The sequence below is a fragment of the Strongylocentrotus purpuratus genome, unplaced genomic scaffold (assembly GCF_000002235.5).
Source record: "Strongylocentrotus purpuratus isolate Spur 01 unplaced genomic scaffold, Spur_5.0 spur5_scaffold_14, whole genome shotgun sequence".
Taxonomy (NCBI): domain Eukaryota; kingdom Metazoa; phylum Echinodermata; class Echinoidea; order Camarodonta; family Strongylocentrotidae; genus Strongylocentrotus; species Strongylocentrotus purpuratus.
This window is the reverse complement of record NW_022145599.1, coordinates 1,066,423-1,087,029: the sequence shown is the minus strand read 5'-3', so window position 1 is coordinate 1,087,029 and position 20,607 is coordinate 1,066,423. Positions and strand designations below refer to the sequence as shown.

Genomic DNA, 20,607 nt, shown 5'->3' with positions numbered 1-20,607 from the left:
AGATTTCAGCAGAAGTAGGGTCTAGATCTTGACTATTTTTATTAAGATCTAGGATATTTTTTAATATCTCCATATACAGAATGGCATGGGCAGGCAACATTGGTGCAGGTGGTGACTTTGGTTCACAGAATACCTGGCCAGATGGTACAACTATTACCAATCATGGCCCTGGGTCATCAAAAAGAGCATCAAATCAAGGATACAACACATCATCTAGCACAGGTGGTGACGGCGGCAAGGTGAACCTCAAAGATCTGACAGCACAAGCATCCAATGTGGTAAGTTAACATCTAAGTTAGATATGAAGAGTCCTATTCTTTTTTCTTTATTTTTTCTTTCTTGAAAACAAGACCCCCCCCCCCCTCCCCCTCCAGAAAAAAAGAGAAAAAATGTCCTAAACCTATTAATTATAGATCTAGCCTCTAGGACTTGTCCAGTTTTGAGGATTGACAATCACATCTTTTATGAGTTTTTTAAAGAATCCCAGATCTGTGCTTTTATTACTTTAATTACTCATCATCTATTTAACCTCGGTAAAATCTTTCGATGCCACTTGTAGGCTATATCATATCCAACAGGCTTATGTTTCTCTGTTGTTGCAGGTTATCATTGGGATTGTAATTGCAAAACAGAAACCAAGACAAGTACAAAGCAAATCAAGTGAGTATAGAAGAGTTTTTTTTCTTTCTTTTCTTTTTCCCAATGGTCATAGAATATTTGACTACCGTTCAATGTTAGCGTTGTTTGTCAGTTTTTCAGGTACAAGTTTCCCAAGAAATTTTGATTCCTTTCTCCAGACTTTGCTTACATTGCAGTTAATGATTACATATCTACCATCTCCAGTTATATTTTATTATCTTGCCCATGCATTACAAAGAAATTTCTTGGAAAATCTGTTTTATATTTAAATGATTGTTATCGTCATACAACAGCCTAGATCATATTCATGACACATAACTTACCTGTAAGTTCTGGAGTATTTTGTGGGTCATCAAACTCTATGCCCTGCAGATCATTGTGGGTAAATTTCTATTCATTTTCAAACTGCTTAATTTTACTTTTAGGTTGCCTGCAAGAAGGTTTTTACTTCAATTAACAATACATACCTCTTACAGCCTTCTTGTTAGCAGCCATTAAAATCAATTGATCTACATACATGTAAGTGGACATGATGAGTATGATAAGACTAAAGTAGAATTGGTCAAGATTAAACAAAAAAAATTAAATTTATTATTGTGAATTGAGAAACTTGCCAAGATACTATGCTTTTGAATAAATGTAAATATTTAGTTGTTTTAGTGATGTAAGATGTCTGTTAGCACAAAGAGTATTTACTCATATCGTCACTGTTTTCACGAAGTGACGGTAGTGAGGAAAATCGTAACGCAAAGTGAATGCAATTTTTTTTCACTATCGTCACTTCGTGAAAACAGCGACGATATGTTTAACCCTTTGAAGGGAGTAGTAAATATGTCTAACCAAAGCACTTTTACATGTACATGTATTTAGTGCAGGAGCAGAGATTGGAACCTTGACCAGTTGATGTAGCATGCATGAATATTTATCCTTTTGTTATGTTACAATTTTATCACTATGTGAAACCTTTCACTGCTGCAGTAAGAGGTCTCAACTGCTCACCATGTAATTTTGCTTTATTGGTTCATTCCCCCCCCCCCCAGCCCCCAAAATGTATTTCTACAACTGAAAATGGATTCATGAACTGGAGACTGAAAACTTGTTTCATTAAACTTTGTTGATTGAAACCTTGGTAACACTTTTTGGATGAATGTAATAACGTATACATCACATACATGTATCTGTTTCACTGTAATTAATATTTCTCTTTCATTATTGATTGTCTTTAATCCATGTAGATCCTGGTACTGACCGCTCAGTGTTTGGTTTTACTCTGCGAGACTCTCCTGTTGACTTCATCAATGCATCATGCTGGGGATCTAGTGAACATGTCCTGGCACTCAGCAATAAATTCAGGATTGGCGAGATTGGTAGGTTTAGCTAGAGCCGTCACTGTACTTTCATTGCTTTGGATTTCACAAAATGAAATTGGGGGGGCTATATTTTTTCTCTTTGCAACATTTGTTCTTCTTCTTCAATACAACATTTCTTCTTTGACTCTATGCTTGTCCCCAAGAGCATAACTGATATATGAAAATAAAGCATTTCCAATAAGGTTTCATATTAAGATTTTTTGATGGATTGAAGTATTCGCTGATAAAATTGAATGCATTCCGTTGTTATACTATTTGTAAAACCATGTCATAAATTGCAAACACAAGGCAATTTTTTTTGTGTGTGGAACCTATACATTTTCTACTTTGAACTTAATGACATTTTCTTTCTAAAGATTTAAAGTCTGTTCTCTTTGTCTTTTGTAAAGTTGAGATCAAGAACCCACAGGTGCAGACTAAGTCCCACAGTGAGATTGAAGAGAGATGTAGACCATGGACTCCAAGGTTAGTTTAAGTTAGCATCATAAATACATCATACCTGTAAAAAATAGTCAACCGAATCCATACACATGGCATTTCCATCCAGTATATGTTAAATGTCATAATGATAGAAAAGGGAATGTGTAAATACAGTACATTCATTGCCATTCGGGTAGGTAATGGAGCTGTATCTTTATGTGAATGTTGCGTTCAAGCAAACTCTCCAGTGTGAAATATCTAAGTAGTAATACATCAGGATAGATGTGATGAGGGGAGGCATACATATTTTTGGAAAATTGCACATTATCAGGTTAAAGCATCTTGTGTGATAAAGTGTTTACTACATGTCATCATGCATGAGGGGATAGATTCATACTATGCACTGGACCAAAAGAAATATACATAACAAAAACATCATTTTGGTTTGATAAAAAAAGAGAGGGTTGTACATTGTATGTACTAGGTAGAACAGATTAAATGTTTAATTGATGTAAAAGGTTGCAAGCAATGTATAAAGAGAGTAAATCTGCTAAGGGGGTGACTTGTTTGTGTAAGTGCATGTCTGAATATGTCGGCATCACTGTGATTTCTATAGTACAGTGTAGTATGTCAATGTTTCAGTGAAAGCTTTATGTTAAATTACTTACTTTTCATTGGTTACACATACCGCAGATGCTAAACAATCTGAATGGAGAAGGGAAAGAATATGAATGACAGGAATAACCTTTTGAGAAGGTTTCTGTGTTTACAAACTCAACCAAATGTTTTTTGTTGGTAAATCCTTTAATAGTGCCTTCCAGCTGAACGTGAGTGAGCGCTATTCCACGTTGAATCTCTATGACGGATGGCATGCAGAGCCTTTTGGTACCTTACAGCACATGCCAATTCGAGAAAGCAGTGATTATTATACTCTAGGTGATGTCTTGGCTAATGGTCGTAATCTTCATGGAGAACACATCAACCTACTTACGCTCGTCAAAAAGGTAGGATTACACTATTATGGTCCATACACCAGTTTTCTTTCACTAACATGATTATTTCCAAGTTCATACCGTAGACGTAGTAGACTTGATTGGATATCTTGTGCACCACAAGGCTGATCTGGGACAAGGTCTATGAATCTGTTTAAAGGCTGTTTAAGGGTAGAAATTTGGTAACTCTGAACACTAATAAGAGAGAGACAGAGAACATAATAATCTGACCCTGTGGATTTGTATCAATAAACTTGATTTTGAAATTTGAATCTAATGAAGATGTGAAATTACTCTTGTAGAAGCTCACCATCTATATGTCATATGTGTAGTGTACGGTGGATAATGATTAATGTATATTTTTTGTGAACAAGGAGAAGAAAATCAAACATATTTGCTAGTATGAGCACTGACTTTTATGTCCTGCAGAGAGTCTGTAATTGAGGATAAGATTGTGACTAAAGACACTTTTACACTGACTTTGGTTTACCACCATGTTGAAGTCCAATGTACTTTCAACTAAGCAAGGATAAAAATGCCTGTACGCATACTGCCTGCGTGTTATTGGAGTTTTTCTGAAATAGATCTGATTTTTATACCTGTAGTGAAAAAGAAAATGCTAGGCTCATTGTATTGATCTACAGGAGATGTGAAAGTAGTTTTTTTAACACTCACTACTAACATGTTAGACAGATTTAAAAAAACCTAGGCTATGCATCACATTTGTTTTTTGATTATTTTTTCGTCATCCATCACTCTCTTACTCTCTCTCTCTCTCTCTCTGTCTCTTTCTCTTTCTCTTTCTCTCTCTCTCCCTCCCTCTCTCTCTCTCTCTCCCTTTCTCTCTATCTCTCTCTCCATCTTTTTTCCCCTCTACTTTGCTCTCCTTTCGTTTACATTTCAGGTTATCCTTTACAAATGCTCTTTGGAAGTACAGAGAGACTGCCATTTAGCAACCTAATATTGTTGTATCCATTAAGCCTGTTTCCTTGTCTTTGCATGGAATCCTTCCTCAAAATAGCATCCTTTTGTGTGACTATCTAAGTCTTAGCGCAGTGCACTCAATGAAAATGGTTTCTTAACATTTCTCCGCCATTCAGGTTGGTACTCCAAAAGACATTGTAACAAAAGGTGGACGTGAGACAAAGAGATGCGAGGTCTCTTTCTTTGATGAAACCTGTTCCTCGTTTTCTATGGTCATGTGAGTAGGAATTTTATTTTTCTTAAAAATGCACTACTTGAAATCCGCATCAGTAATGCTGGTTGATTTGCATGCAACTGCCTTTAGTGTAAATGACTTAAGAATAATTGAAACAAAAAAATATTTGTCTTCTGTCTCACATTAATTTATTTATCTCACTTTTCATCTTTCTCTCTAAATAATGCTCTCTCTCTCTCTCTCTCTCTCTCTCTCTCTCTCCCTCCCCTCCTTCCTTCCTTCACTGCCTTCCTCTTTCCATCTCTTTCTGTTTATCTTCATCTCTGTTTATCTCTCTTCTTCCTTCCTTCCCCCTTCCTCTCTCTCTCTACTTCCTTCCCCCTCCGTCTCTCTCTTCTCCCTCTCCTTTCCCTCCCCGTCTCCATCCCCTTTCTCTCTATCTCTCTCCAGCTGGGATGAAGAAGTCATAGACCTGGTGCAGCAGTGGCAAGCCAAGGAGACCGGTAATATCTCAAAATTATTCATATTTCTCTCAAAGTTTTGTCTATGTTGCTTTTTTGTTATTGATAATTTTATTTTTAACTCTCTTGATACATTACACATATTTGCCACTCTCCTCCCAGGTGGTGTAGATGTTTACCTGGTAGGAAGAATTTACTTGAATGCCAGAGCGTCTTATCAGGGTAGCTCCACTAATTAATGCCATGGTTATAATAGTACAGAGCTTAGAAAGCTATATAAAGCTGTAAAAATATAAACTATATAAATTGCACCATCATTTTCATTAACTCTTCTGCATTGTGTAGTATATATTCCCCCAATGAACTGATAAAACTGGAATGTACTGTATAAATGTACATAACATTACTTGCAGATACTATTTAATTTAAATCATCTTTCATGACCTAATGCTCAATTCATTTTATTTCAATGCAGTGATATTTGCTGTGGATGTTGTAGCTAAATATGATGATTTCAGAAATACGATGGTAGCTAGTGTGGACTCTAAGTCTATCTTCATTATCAATCCTGGTATGTATATCAACTGTATTTCTATCGATTTTATATTTTAAAACATATGCCCAAAGTTGATCTTTTTATATGTGTTTGAAGAAACATTGTGGATGTTTATTCTTTACTATGAATCTAATTTTAGTACACATTATTTAAACTATTTCTTTTAGTTTGGCAGAAGATGATGTGAAGATATTGAAGAAAGGGTAAATATATTCTCAAGTGGATGGGGTAGAAACCCTTTCTTCATGACTTGCAAGGCATTTTTTCTTCTGTAAGGCAGTTACAAATTCGTATTTCAAAAGGTTTCTAATATATGTACATTTTGTCACTTTAATTTGAAAAAAAAAATTGTCTTCTAAGTATATTAGGTTGATCCCATTTTTATTTAAACATTTTCTATTTTGCAGACACCCGTGAGGCACACTCTCTGTACAAGTTTGGTCAATCATCTACAGCTGATGAGGAGAGTGCAGAAGAAACAAAGGACAGCGTTGATTGTAAGAAAGTGTACATACTTTGAAATGCTGACTTTATCTTCCTATTGTTCTGTGAAATCCAAGAAAAAAAAAATCTTTTCATGAATCGAAAATATTTATTTGTACTTATAAGCACCATCTAGTTTCTTTATCTTTTTATTTACTGAATTAATATATTGAAAAATATTTAGACAGGACCACACATGGTCAGCAGAGCAGTTTTTATCATGTTCCTGAATAAGGACATATAGTAAAAAAAAAAAAAATAGAACAAACCAATAGAGAAATTCATTGCTGAACATTACAATGTAAAACAAAAATTACAAAAGCATATTGAAAATTGATAAACAGGAAAACATACAAAGCACTCATCCATAATACAATGATAAAGCCCCGAACAACACTCGTTTATTGAACATACAGTACATACAGAGAGTTTTATAGAATTCTTCGTTGTATTCATAGGATACGATTCCTTATACTCATTTTTAAGATTTTCTGCAAGAAACTTAGTATTTTACTTGAGCAATGTCAAAATCTTCTGTGAATCTACAAGTAGGCATCCTATAGAATATTGGCCTGTACTTGTTTATCGTTGGCAGCCAATCAGAGCTGTTATAAAATCTTAAACTTCCTTTTCTCCTGCTCTTTTATTCAAGTTCTTTATTTAAGAACCTTCAACATAGTACTTTGACTTTCTTCTATCTATTCCAGTACAAGCCATCCATGATGTGTACATGGTGGACGAGCTGAAAGCTAAGATGTGTGACAAGCAGTCTATGATGATGCAGTCAGATTATGGCATTGTCTATGCATTCCTATCAGCCTATGATCTCGATGGACCAACCTCTGCAGTCTTGTCTATGAGATGGTGAGATAAGTAGATTATATCAAGGGTTCAGTCACACAAAGACGTAACTCCATATTTTGCCAAAATAAGTTTTTGATATCAAAATGTTCAGAAAAATGTGGGCTTTCCAGGAATCACAAAGACTTAACTCCACCCAACACCCCATTGAAGTCAATGGCTAGCAAAACATAGACTTAACTCCTTAAGGCCCAGGTGCTCAGTAACACATAAACCACTTTTTCCAAAAAAATGGAGTTACGTCTTTGTGTCACTGACCCCTCAATATATAGCATCACCATCCGCGTCACTGTTAGAGAGGGTCATGTGCTCTTTTTTCAGATTCCAATCCCAAATCTTGTTTACAATTCTTTTCTTCAATATCTACTTTAACCTTGCAAACCAATTTTCAAACTAAATATGGCACTTTTTTGCTGTTTATTTGTCCAACTTGCTTGTATTGCTTGTGGGAGCCATGTGGTTGCTCTATTAATCATATAATCAGATAATATAGTGGTCAGTGAGCTACATATAGTGGAAGTTTGTTTCTTTGTTGGTCAAATAGCAGGAAAATTTATTCCACGATCCTCCGATTCAACATGTCATTCTAGCAATGCCTAGACTATGAACCCCTTATCATCTCTAAATATTACAGATGCCAACAGAAATGTTCATATCAAATAAGAGAATGTTATTGATTTTATGCTTATTTCCTCAACTATATTTCTACGCAATTGGACTTTGCACATCTATAATGTTTACCAACTTCTTGGGGCACAGCATTTATAAACATCTTGAGTATATCTTTATTAGTCCTGAAATATTATATGAAAAAAACATTGGATCGAAAGGAATTAACCTAGCTCAAGGAAAGTAAACAATTCTTGCTATCAATAAGTGCTGTGAAGGATGTATGATGGGTTTCGTGAAAGGGATTGCTAGTGAGACCCTGAGGCATGATAAGGATAATAAGAACGCTATCCCCTTGTTCATGCTTCTTACCATGTCTGTAATGTTCCTAGAGCATCTTCCTCTGGGCCTTGTTGAGTGCATGGGCGAGCAACCTTCAATTGTTTTCAAAGGGTTCATTCTAACTTCATTCGCCTCTAGATATTTTGCACATATGAATGAATTGCATTTATATGAGGGAAGAAATCTTGTTCATTATGACATGTAGTAGCATATCGATTTTTTGATCTGATCAGGGAGCAAAAATCTTCTCTGGATTGGGATGGCGTAAATCCCACATACATTTTACATATCTAGTGCAAGAAAGTTGGGTAGGAGTGCCCCGTTTAGTATGGGATGATTATCTAACAATCTGTATCTGTATCTGTTTTTTAGGAGCGCTAAAAACAAATACAACACACTAGTACCATAGTGCTTTCAAAATAACAGAATGCGAAGAGAAACACAGAACACATAAATCTGTATATCATATTGAATTACTGAGGGAAGAAGTATGTTTCCAAGGGATCTTTTGAAAGTGGTAAGAAAAGTTAATTCTCTAATGTATATTGTTCAACGTTTTTAGAGATAGCCACTGTAAAATGTATTTTGGCAGATGAGAGTCTGGGTTTGGTAATAATCAGTTTATTTTGAGTTGTTGAGCAAAGATCACATTTCCTTTCAATCTTGATGTTGCCTTTCAGTACGAGCTGTCGCAAGAGGGTAGATAAGGAGACAGGGACTTGCTTGAACAGTAACTGCTCTGCTGCCATCACTGACCAGTCCCAAGCAATTTTGAACTATGACCTCAGGGTCAATCTATCTGACCTTTCTGGTACTATCAATGGAGTCTATGTAGGAGGATATGTGGCAGAGCAAATCATTGGAAAGTCAGTAAGTAAAAATAAAATATATTTTGCAAAATGCTTCATAGAGTAAAGCTAGTGTTTTGCCCTTTGCGACCGACCCATAAATCTTGAAATCTACGGTCGGCTTTTAAAAAAAGTTTTTTTTATTAAAGCATTAAAAACTGAGAAATATCAGCCCAAAGAGGGAGTAAACAAATAAATAAATAGATATCCGACCGACCGACCCATGTTTTGGCACCTAAAGGGCAATACAACATCTTTTTTGTTTAGGCCTTACTATGTTGTCTATTTGAAGCTGAAGGGCATTATACTCGGTGTTAGAAATAAAGGAGTCGATGCCTTTCTGGCTCCAAACAGACAATTGGTTTTATCATTCTGTAATAGATTGTAACATGTCTTCTAAGTTGTGAACAAATCATTTGTTGTTGTTAAAAAGTTGTATACTGGTATTGTTCTTCCATTTGCATTCGTACTAACTTTGTATGTGAGAAAGAACACAAATTTGTCACTGGTCTTTTTTTATCCAATTGTAAGCAATGCAACCATGCCTGAGAACCTTTGACATGTTTTGTGTAAAGCCTTCATCACCTGAGAGGAAGGAATTACAATTTTCTGAATTTTTCCTGATTAACCGTATCCAGGCAGAGGAATTCTCCAAGTGTTGTGAAGATGAATTGACTGGGATGAAATGGCAGCATCTTCTTGAGCGATGTAAGGTGTACTTCAAGATTCAAGAGAGGCCAGGTATCATCAATGGATCTTCTTCATTCCTGAAGATCTTACAGTGTGGCAGAGCTGAACCTGATGAGGTACTTAAAAACATCAAAGTCTAGTGTGTGTCTCGCATCAAGTATCTAGAGTAGAAATATGATTTATATGTTTCATTGGTTTACATAATGTGTGTGTATTTTATTTTCATGTAACAGCTAGGGCACTATCTGAACACAATTCAATACATGCTTACAGAGTGAAACTTGCAAATTAAAAAATAAGATCTATATAACCCAATATTTATTCCATTGCTTAGGTTTAGTTACTTATTTATATATCTATTTATACAATACAGTAAAAAAAAAAAAAGAAAAAAAAGAAAAAAAAAGAAAAAAAGAAGAAGCTTAATCAAAAGCTAATTGATCTCATGTCATTTCAAAAAAGCAATATAATTTTTGTTCTCCAAAAAGGGGAGAAACATGCGTAATTTGACTTATGAATGCAACACAAGCATTAGTTGCACTTTTAAAAGAATGCTTTGATTTATCAAACAAAACATGTTTTGAGTTTGTTTGTAAGACTAAAAGTTTGTCTTCTGTAAAGTGGAATTTAATTAATGTTTTTGTCCATATAATAAGAAGATATCTTTGAAGGCCTGATATGGATGTAACAATTTTTTTTTTATAACTGTGCCTTGAAGCATGTTAAATAATCTTTCTGTGCATGTGCACATGTGCAGTACACTTTTTTTTAATGTAAAAGAGATGTTATATTTTGAAAAGGTGATATGGAATGTAACAAATATGAGTCTGTATATACAACAAAAACGATATATATTGAAACAAGACTTTTATAGAAATCACATGGTGATCTCTCCAGACTAAATTATTAGTGCAGGATGTTTTTTTTATAATTCAAAATGTTTATCTTTGCTGTTTATCTTTTAGTGCACTATACACATGATTCACTTGATCAAGTTTAATGTGTTCTGTACAATAGCTCTTGAATGGATCGATGCACTAAAAGCTTCAGCTTGGTAGACACTGAGAAAATACATGAGAAATATGTTTGTGATATCACTAGAGCTTTGTCTGGCAAGAGCCAGAAGTGCATGGATGCATTATTTCTTTGTTAAAGAATAAGAGAAAATAGCACTCTCTCAGAAAACAACTTATATCATAAAGAATGAGAGAAGCAGACACTGGAGAAGATTATGGAAAGGTGATGAGATGGAAATAGAAATGGTAAAGAAAAAGAGATAAGAATAGGAGAATGATATAGGTGTGTGAAACGAATGTTTATGGCCATGATGTGCACTTCATGCGTACAAACAATTTGTACCATGATCATGGTTGCGTGAAGAGCTTTAGTTCTGAGTATTTCTTTGACATTAAACAATGTGCTCAACTGAAGCATGAAGACAAACGCATTCAACAGAATAAAATCTCCTTCTCACTCTTTTTAGCCTCGTCAAATATTGACTTATAAAACCCCTATTTTTTAAGAAACATGCTCACTGCCTCATGCCTGTATTTAGATAAGACATTAAGTGAAGGGGAAGGCGAGAGCGCAGGTTGTTGAAAGGTGGATGGAATAAATATTCAAAGAGATTAAAATTGGTGAAAGGAGTATGTTTTATTTCACTGATAATAGTATGCAGTTGCATGCAAGGTATTACATGTACATGTATTTGTCTTTATGGCAAGGGAGTTGCCAAATTCTTTAGTATAAGATCTTAAAAGGGTTTCATGATTTCGAGACTTCATGGGAGAAACATTTTTTTATTTATAGCATTACTGATTTTCAACTTCTGTAGCACATGGAAAATTAGGATTTATCAAGAAAAATTGTGTTAATGTTGACCCTAATTATATCTGCTAGCCCAAATATCATATAGAACTCCCTCCTTATTTGAAAAGATAAAGATACCAGGCAAGAAACTAGGAATCAGTATTACTTTGCATGATTGGTCGTTCAGCATAAGGTATATCTCGTAAATCATTCAAAATGTTGATATATATATATATATATATATATATATATATATATATATATATATATAATTTTTAATTGAAAGCCTATTTGTTTTCTCTCATCTCACACGTTTTATTTCTGTACATGCTGTGAGACATTATGGAGCTGTCTGACCTGATTGCTTCATATAATTGACATTATAGTTACTTGTAATTGCCCACCAAGATTGATTGCCATTTGTGTGTTACGTTTCAATTTGATTGTGTATGTCACCACACAGTGGGTGGGTGAGCTATGTCTTCAAACCTGACTTGCCTTTAGCGAACCTTGAACATATACCTCATTATAACCAGTTAACGTGAAATATTAAGATGTTTGTATTGGTATATTTTATCTTGCAATAGATCATTTTAAAGATATTTGATTATCAATTGAACTGTATAGATATAAAGAAATCTAAATTGTGTATAGATATAAAGAAATCTAAATTGTGTATAGTATTGCAAATAATATAATTCAGTAATGCCTGTATTTATCTATTTTATTTTTCAAGAGAATCATTTTGTTGATAACATTGAATTATCAACAAATAAGGTTATGGATATGAAACATCCTATATAATAATATATAATGCACAAATCGAGACATGAAGTATATATAGGTCTACCTTATTTTACAAGAGAGTGTGATTATTTTGATATTTAAATATTAAGGAAAAATAGTTTGCCGGAATGAGAAGAATCGTAAAGCCCGTAAGACAATATGTGCTTGTGAAAATATTCTTCATATTATGTTCTTTTAAAAAGTCATGCACTCTGGTTGTTACAGAAAGTGCTTTATTGCATATTTATCAGATTAAATGTTGCATATAAACTATATTCTGTCCAATGATATATTTTGTATACAGTGGCATTTTGATATGTATGACTTTACTGCTGTAGTATGCGGTATAGGATGCAACTGATATTTACATCATTTGACATGATTGAGAGTTAATTGTACGATACATGCTGCAGCGACACTTGTGTACGTACCTCATGTATAAATCTTTAATGTGTACGTTGGTTTAACTGAAGAAAGTCTGCTGCCTTACAAAGTTAATTATTATGATAAACGATTGCAGCTTGCTCTTGCTTTCTTTCTTTCTTAGACGCGTCCATGCGTTTGCTTCTAGGGCACTAGGAATTACACCCAATGTTAATTAGATTATTAAATATATTGGTTGGTAAGGCCGGAATTTATGTTGCAGGCATATACACTGAAATATCTCAGTAAAGAAAGGTGCACAGGAATTTTACGCGAGTGGCAGGAAACGATTTTAAAAGCTCAATATAACAAACATGATAAGGAAAATATCCTTGGTGATGATGGGGATGTTATTGGTGATGATGATTGCGAAACTAATTATGGAAAACAAGATAACTTTTGCGTAAAATATCACGTTCATAATAGGAACGGTTTGATTTTCATGCATTCTTAGACATGTCCAATTTGCGACATGGAGAGACGTGTTACATGCATGAAAAAGATTTATTTGACCTCTACCAATTTGTAAATTATCTCTCTTTATCTGCCCTATATATATATATATACCCCTTTTCTCTCTCCCTCCCTACCATCCATATCTCTCTTTCTCTTTTTCACTCTCTCTCTCCCTCTCACCCCTCTGCCTCTCTCTTCCTCTCTATTTCACTCTCTCTCCCTCTCACCCTTCTGCCCCCCCTCTCTCCCTCTCTCTCCCTCTCTCTCTCTCTCTCTCTCTCTCTCTCCCTCTCTCACTCCTCCCGCTCTTTTTTTCTCTGTCGAGTATGTTTTGCGTGAGTGAGAGTTTCGGAATTAAATTATATAGAGAGGAAATCTTACTTCTCTTTTCACAAATTTGGTAGTTGTAATCATGTAGATGGCATACTCTACTGCACGCACATTAGATGCATCTTTCCTGTGCTACAGCGATAATTGTGTCTTCATATCTTACCAGGCTCTTTCGCTTCACCAGGGTGGTATAATAAGATATAATTGTGGTTAAAGTCGACAGAGAGAGAGAGAAAGAGAGAGAGAGAGATAGAAAGAAAGAGAGAGAGAGAGAGAGAGAGAGAGAGGGGGGGGGGGGGGGGTAAGAATGAAACTAAATAGTAAATTGTAAGTCGACATAATAAGTTACCAATAGAAAGAGTGAGACAAAAATATGGAGATTATGATAAGCCAAAAGAAGAAAGGAGAAAGAAACAAAAGAACAATAGGGCACTATTATTTTGTGTAGGCCTTTAATTGAATTATGAACTTTATATAATCGCAAAATAATTGAATCACGATCATTCTACTTACACAACATTACGTTGATATAAGAAGAATATTTAGAAAAGCATACACGAATTTATGCCATCATCCAAATACCCATGCAATTCAAACAAGCACACTAGACCTCGGGTTTAATACAAACGATAATAAAATGTTAATAACATTTTATAATCTCAACATGTCCAGTGAAATGTGTTCGCTTATTCGTCAAAAAATAGAAAAGGTTAGAGAATTGTGTTTCTAATCCGGTACTATTGGGTGGACATAATTGATTAAGGCTTTCATTTCTCTCTCCGTCATCACCGAATCTCTGATTAGCTTTCAAGATGATTGGCAGACCTGTTTATTGAAGTCATTTATTAGATCAGGCTTTCATTTCATACAGTGTGCTGTCGGATCGTTAGAAATTGCATTTTGGTTAATTTTCTTCATGTCAGTCTTAACTATGAAATTAGTTGTCTGATCACGGTCTCTTTTTGTGTTTTTCATGCTGACGAACACAATAACATGACACGCAATCTCACTCGGGGCATTTCTACACGGAATGATGTGTACTTAAATATGATTGCTGAGGGTGAATAGAAGAGCGAAGGAGGAGGAAAAACGGTGATTAAGATTTAAAATAAGTAGCGAACACACTAAGAAAAGTAGTATTAAAAGCGCGGTGTCTGTTGTTTTTATCCACAACAATATAACATAATTTTAATTCCTTGTAAGTTCTTATACCGATTATGGGCTTACCCCCAAGGGCTTCCTTAATTTTGTCCGAATGTTATCTTTTCCACTTTTGTTGAAACGATCCAAAATAATCATGAACAAAAAAAAAGATTTCTCCTGAAGGGGTATTTCGTATCCAATCATAGACTGTTACTGTCATAACTTCTTTAAATAATTTGAGAAAATATGAAAATCATTAAGAAATCATTTTTTTTCCACAATATAATGTGACGTTTTCATCGTATAGGCCTACTTTCAATAGGGCTTATATTTCACCACCAGAAACCATGCATGATCCTTTAGTATATCTTTATTTGCACAATAAATCTGAGTGGAGGCTGTGAAAAATTCACAAACATGCATTCAGATATCGAAAGAAAAAAAACTAAGATTATTGTATTCGTACATATAATATGTTTGGCAAATGTTATCAATCATCTGTGATTTCGATTTTTCTGTAAGTTGTTTTTTTGTCTCACAATGTTGACCTATGCGCCGTTGCATTGCGAATGGATCATATTCGGTCTGAACTGACTTAGCATGCGATCCTAAGTGAAAGTAAATTTACAGTCCATTAATCGTGTCTGTGAAAAAGAACGCCATTTGATGTTTAGAGTTCACTTACTATTAAGGTCTCTTTTTTTCTTATGCCCATTGAAGAAAGGGTGTTGTATGTCATCATTATAGGCCTCGTTTCTTTGTCATGTGTACATTTTAGGCATAAAAATTATTACAATTTGTTGTATTGCTTTCAGTTTAGTAACTCTACCAACGATACTAGACATTCATAAATAGTTCAGAGTTCAACATTTGATGGATCATTTGAATGATATAAACAGAAACAAAATCAATACAATAAAATAGATCAGAGACATAGAATGTAAAATACAGTATCAATTTAGCATAAACATTCAAGTATATGTTATTATTACTTCTGCGCCTGGTGCATTCAATTTATTGTCAAACCTTACTGGCTTTTACGGATGCACCATTTTCCATCTATATTTTGAATGCTGTTAAGTCAATTTATATGTAATTTTGATATTGTTACATGTCATGAAATTCCATATTTTATCTTTGTATATATTTTCATGATGATGGAAATAAATTTCAATTCAATTTAAGATTATAACGGAAACTTCAAGACAAATAAAATAAAGTGTTTGCTTCCAAACCCTATTAAGCGCGCTGTGATGAATTTGATGCACGAAGTGTAGAATGCTTTGCTTCATCACTTATCTTAGGAAGTGGAAAGCAACCACGCGTATAACATCAGATTACCATGGAAACGGAATTCTTTCAAACCAAGGTGTATTTTTCGTGTCTGAATGAACACGTTCTTTTTGGTTTTTGTTATATGCGTTGAAATCTCTATCGTCTGATCTTGTTCCCTAATGCAAGCATGCATGTGGATTTTTCCCTGCTACAATACACCATCAAGGTGAGAACATGAAATGCATGCAAGTGAGAACTGTTACCATGGTTACACTCAGTGTAATAGATCTACTTAAGTAACAGCATGAGTATACAACAAATTCACGTTGGTTCAGCAAAACATCATTTTTGTCAAAATGTTCTTACATGGTAAATACCGTCGTGGTTATTATGATGTGATATTCCTTTACTCGATCTCTTCATGCAGTGGAGTGGAAAACCATTTTTTAAGAAGTCGTAATATCAGAAATCACTACCTTTAGAGTTGAATTAATTAGAATAGATTATACGTTTCAGTTTGCCTGATTGTTTGTTTCCTCTTGCTGCTGTGTAATCATGCGTAAGCAATTAGGGGAACCGTGACTTTAAGTCCTCTCCGAGGGACTTGACACACCAAATGGCACTAGCCATCGACTTGGTTTAAGTCATAGATGTATTTGGCCCAAATATAGCTTAAATTGAGTCTTCTGACGGAATACTTTAAAACAAGAGTTTAATCAACTCTTTGTACGCCAAAACAATAATCTCATTATACCATATTATATATATATATATATATATCATTGGATAGATATAGCAAAGGCTTCAATGTTATGTAACTGTTTCCAGTACAATATTGATGTATACTTACTGTTGACATTGAGCTAACCAAAAATGGAAATGGGTAAGTTCGCAAAGCCATTGGCCCGAATTCACAAAGCAAGGTTTGAGCTCAAACCTCCTTTTGTTTCGCCAAACCTCCTTTTGTTCTTTACAAACCAGGTTTGTAAAAAACGCGTAAAACGCGTCATATGACGTACGAAAAACAAGGTTTGTCGACAAACCTCCTTTGTGAATTCGGGCCATAGTGTTGCATAAAGCAATCCTTGCATCTTATTGGTGCCTATTGTTTTTTTTTGTGCAAAATTGCAGGTGTGGCAATTAAACGAACAACCGTGCAGAGAAGCGAAGAAAGCAATGACTTTGAATTTGGAGATAAACTTACTTAAACTTGCATTAAATGGGTTGTGTAACAACTGCAATGTTTTTAAAAATACAAACAAAACAACTAAATTACATTATGTCAAATAAAGCAAATCTGATTATGAAAATGCATCTTGCATGTGGATTTGGACTATCAGATCTTTTTTTTCTTTCTCGCATTACTGAGCTATTGAGACATTTTGTTTTGCTTTACCAACGACAACTCAAACAATAATTGAAAAGCACATTAATGATTTATCGTCATTCAGTGTTTCAAGCATTTCTACACGTAAAGAGTGTTTAAAAATATTTTAATAATACACCCACACAGAGCACACAGGGGAAGGATATTGTAGGAAAAGAATCTCTAAAAGGTTTCTTTCTCACTTGTTTGCTGCTCTTTTATTGTCTTAATTCATTCTAGAAACACTAATTGGTTCTCTTCTCATGTTTCTATGGTAACACTTCAACAACTAGCTCCGAGATCGTTCTTACGTAAGATATGACGCAATATCTGAAAGAACTATATGTTATGAATAACATGAAGCAAATTATCTCCGGAGACATTTTCAGGTATTCAAACGTCTGTCTCTCCATCTCTTTCTCTCGACTCTCTCTCTCTCTCTCTCTCTCTCTCTCTCTCTCTCTCTCTCTCTCTTCTCTCTCCCTCTCTCTCTCTCCCTCTGTCTGTCTGTCTCACCCTCTCTATCTCTCTGTCTCTCTTTCCCTATCTCTCTCTCTCTCTCTCTATCGCGCGCGCGCGCGCTCTCTCTCTCTCTCTCTCTCTCTCTCTCTCTCTCACCCTCTCTCTCTCATTCTCTCTCTCAAAATCTTGGATCTACAACACTCATTACATTTCAGTAATTAATGTTCATAGCATATTTTACATTTATAAGTTATGAGCTTTTTAAATTTGATTCTCCATATCAAAACATATTTATCATTCGCTGTGTGTGCATGGAAGCTCATGGGTTACAAGGGGACATTTGGATTGCAGAAGATTGTAAACGTTGTCTGATGAACATGAATAGCAGAATGATGGACCACACCTCCTCTAATATATTAACGAGCAGGTTAAGAAATACATGCGAGCATGAACTAATCAAAAAGGACATTACCAGTTCATTCAACGATCTTCAAACATAGGCCTTCTCAGTTAAGACGTGATATTATGGTATCAGTCTTACTTAACGTCAGGTGGAGTTTTTTATTTTCATTTTCAAAGGTTAGAGGTACATAGAATTTTTTAGCTAGCTTGGGTGGTACTACTGTGTCTATGAATTCGAGAAAATAGAAGATTGGAAGATAGGAAAAGATCCGTCTGGTAGGAAGAACTTCCCGGGTTGACAAAAGACACGGGCTAGAGACGATGATAGGAGGCGAACATGACTCGAGGGAATTGAAATGCATCTCAGTAAATTCAAAACAATCATGAAGGGCAAGAACAATTTTCTTGATGAATTAAAATCCTGCTTCATGAACCGTCAACAAATTGAACGCCAGCGTTGATGTCAAGCAATTCTGAATTTCTATGGATAGTCTAACTTTGTAGAGTCTCTAGAGGATACGTACATACATTTCAATTAAAAAAAAAAGATTCAAAAGCAGTAGGCTTCAGTTTCTGAATTTCTTTAATAAAGTAATGCACTTTTTTGGGGAGGTGATCTTTTTAATTTCTCAAACGGACAATGAATGCATATCATTCGAGCATTAACCAAAATTACCCCAGTTTTTATTGTAAGGGTTTATCAATCACCACGTGCAAAGTACTGTTTTCTGAATATGCATTTTCAAAATTTGATTAAAGTTTAGTGGGTATGTCAATTAAAATGTTTTAATGGCTTTTTCATACAGTGATGTGGAAGAGCCACAGTTATGAATCAGCCATGGATGTTTGGACGTGGGATAGATGAGTGATAATTTATGAAGCGCTATATTTCTCTCGCCCTCTAATGAACAATACCTCATTAGTGCATACACATCTAGCCCGATTTCCGAATGCATGAACTACGAGAAAAGAGATGCGGCTGCTCCGAGCCAGGATGATAATGGATCATCCTTATTACGTAATGTAGAAAATAGAGAAGAGAAAGAGAGAGAGAGAAAGAGAGAGAGAGAGAGAGAGAGAGAGAGAGAAGACAATGAGATACGCGGAGGATAACAATAAAGAGGGAAAATGAGTGAGGAATGATGCAGAGTGGTCTGTGGTATAAAACATCATTATTCATCGTCATTATCACAACATGATTTTAAGTAACAGGAGAGAAGAAGAAGGAGAAAAAGAAGGAGAAAGGGAAAAGAAGAAGAGAGAGAGGGGCAGGAGAATAGACGGGTACGATGGTCTATGTTTTAAAAATGAAGAGTGTGCCTTTAAGGAGCCTGGACGCAGATCGGACTAAATGATACGAGCCATCATTATGATTGTTTGACAGAGAAGTAAGCAATCAGAAATTTACTGCAACACCACGACAGTTTTTTTCTTCAATCTGATGTATAATATGTTCCTTCCTTCACTCTTCCTACTTATTTATACAAAGAAACGTGTACAAAATGTGAAAGTATAGTTAGTCTGTGTTGACGTTCACAGTCATGCACAAAAGATATTTTCTTTTCGGGGTGTACTTTTCTAAAATTCCTTGAACTATTTTTTGTTGTTGCTTTAGATTTAATACCGTACGGTCAGAAGAATGTATGCACTGTGAATTTCTTTTATATTATAACGCTGATATAATCATGATCATGAGCTGTAATAAACGATCTACACTGATCAATATTAATATGAGAATAACTTGTTACCAAAACATGTCGATCATTTTCAAAGTCAGAAAAGAACATTAATTCAAGAACAATTCGAGCAAGCTGCTTGAAGCTTTCACCATCTATATTTTGACACGGACGTGTAGAATCTATACCATATAGCTAGCCTGGTGGTGTATACAACGATCTTCTGTTAGCCAGCGCAAATATAAGAAAATTCACGGGGATAAGAAGGATGAAAGCACATGCACACCTCATACTCCACTTCAAATAAGAACGCATGCGCTTTATGGAGTATAGATTAATAGAATTGCAAGTAATTAAGTTAAGGCAGAGTAATGCCCTGTCACCGGTTGAGACAGACGTAATGTGATGGGCAATGATGGGAGAACTGTCTCCGCTCCATGTTGATGTAATGTAGTATATTCAAGCAGTGAAATCTAGTTAGGATGTGAAACATCGGAAGTGCTTTCTACAAAGCTTCTTTTGACAGCTACATGTTAATACAGATATAGGACATGATAATAATAGAGAGAAAGGGAGAGAAAGAGAGAGAGAGAGAGAGAGAGAGAGAGAGAGCGAAATACACAAAGAAAGAAAGCAAAAACATAGGAGGGGAGGCAACGTTGTATTAAAATGACTCCCTTCTACACCCTGTGGCCTTGTTCATTCTAAATATTCCTAGCAAAACCGCGCCCCCTCCCTCGTCGATGACGCCAATGCACCACCCTTCATGGATGGAGCCAGCCAGGCTACGCCCCTGTGTCCTCGTATTATCTGCAGCCCTAGAAGTATAGCTTTCTGATGGAAGACAGTCATACACACTCTCAATAATTGCATCCAACTTATTGCCCTTGACATATCGGTGTCTCCTCGTTCTTTCACGCGTCTTGTATTGTATGGTGATCGACATACATCCAAGCTTTCATGAAGTTTGCTCGATACATGCATGGTCCAAATCAGTCTTGCAATAAGGAGTGACATTTCGCCACGATTGAATACAGGTGCTCGATTCT

General features: G+C 35.3%; 1 protein-coding gene across 1 annotated transcript; it reads left to right on the top strand.

Moving 5' to 3' along the window:
- Nucleotides 1-80: 80 nt before the first annotated feature.
- LOC105442744 (meiosis-specific with OB domain-containing protein-like) lies at nucleotides 81-20,396 on the top strand. Its single transcript, XM_030984914.1, has 13 exons — nucleotides 81-278; nucleotides 603-660; nucleotides 1,875-2,006; nucleotides 2,399-2,474; nucleotides 3,241-3,433; nucleotides 4,522-4,622; nucleotides 5,031-5,083; nucleotides 5,517-5,612; nucleotides 6,005-6,094; nucleotides 6,788-6,944; nucleotides 8,573-8,762; nucleotides 9,379-9,546; nucleotides 20,277-20,396. The coding sequence occupies exons 1-13, from the start codon at nucleotides 81-83 to the stop codon at nucleotides 20,394-20,396; spliced, it is 1,632 nt and encodes a 543-aa protein (XP_030840774.1).
- The last annotated feature ends 211 nt before the right edge of the window (nucleotides 20,397-20,607 follow it).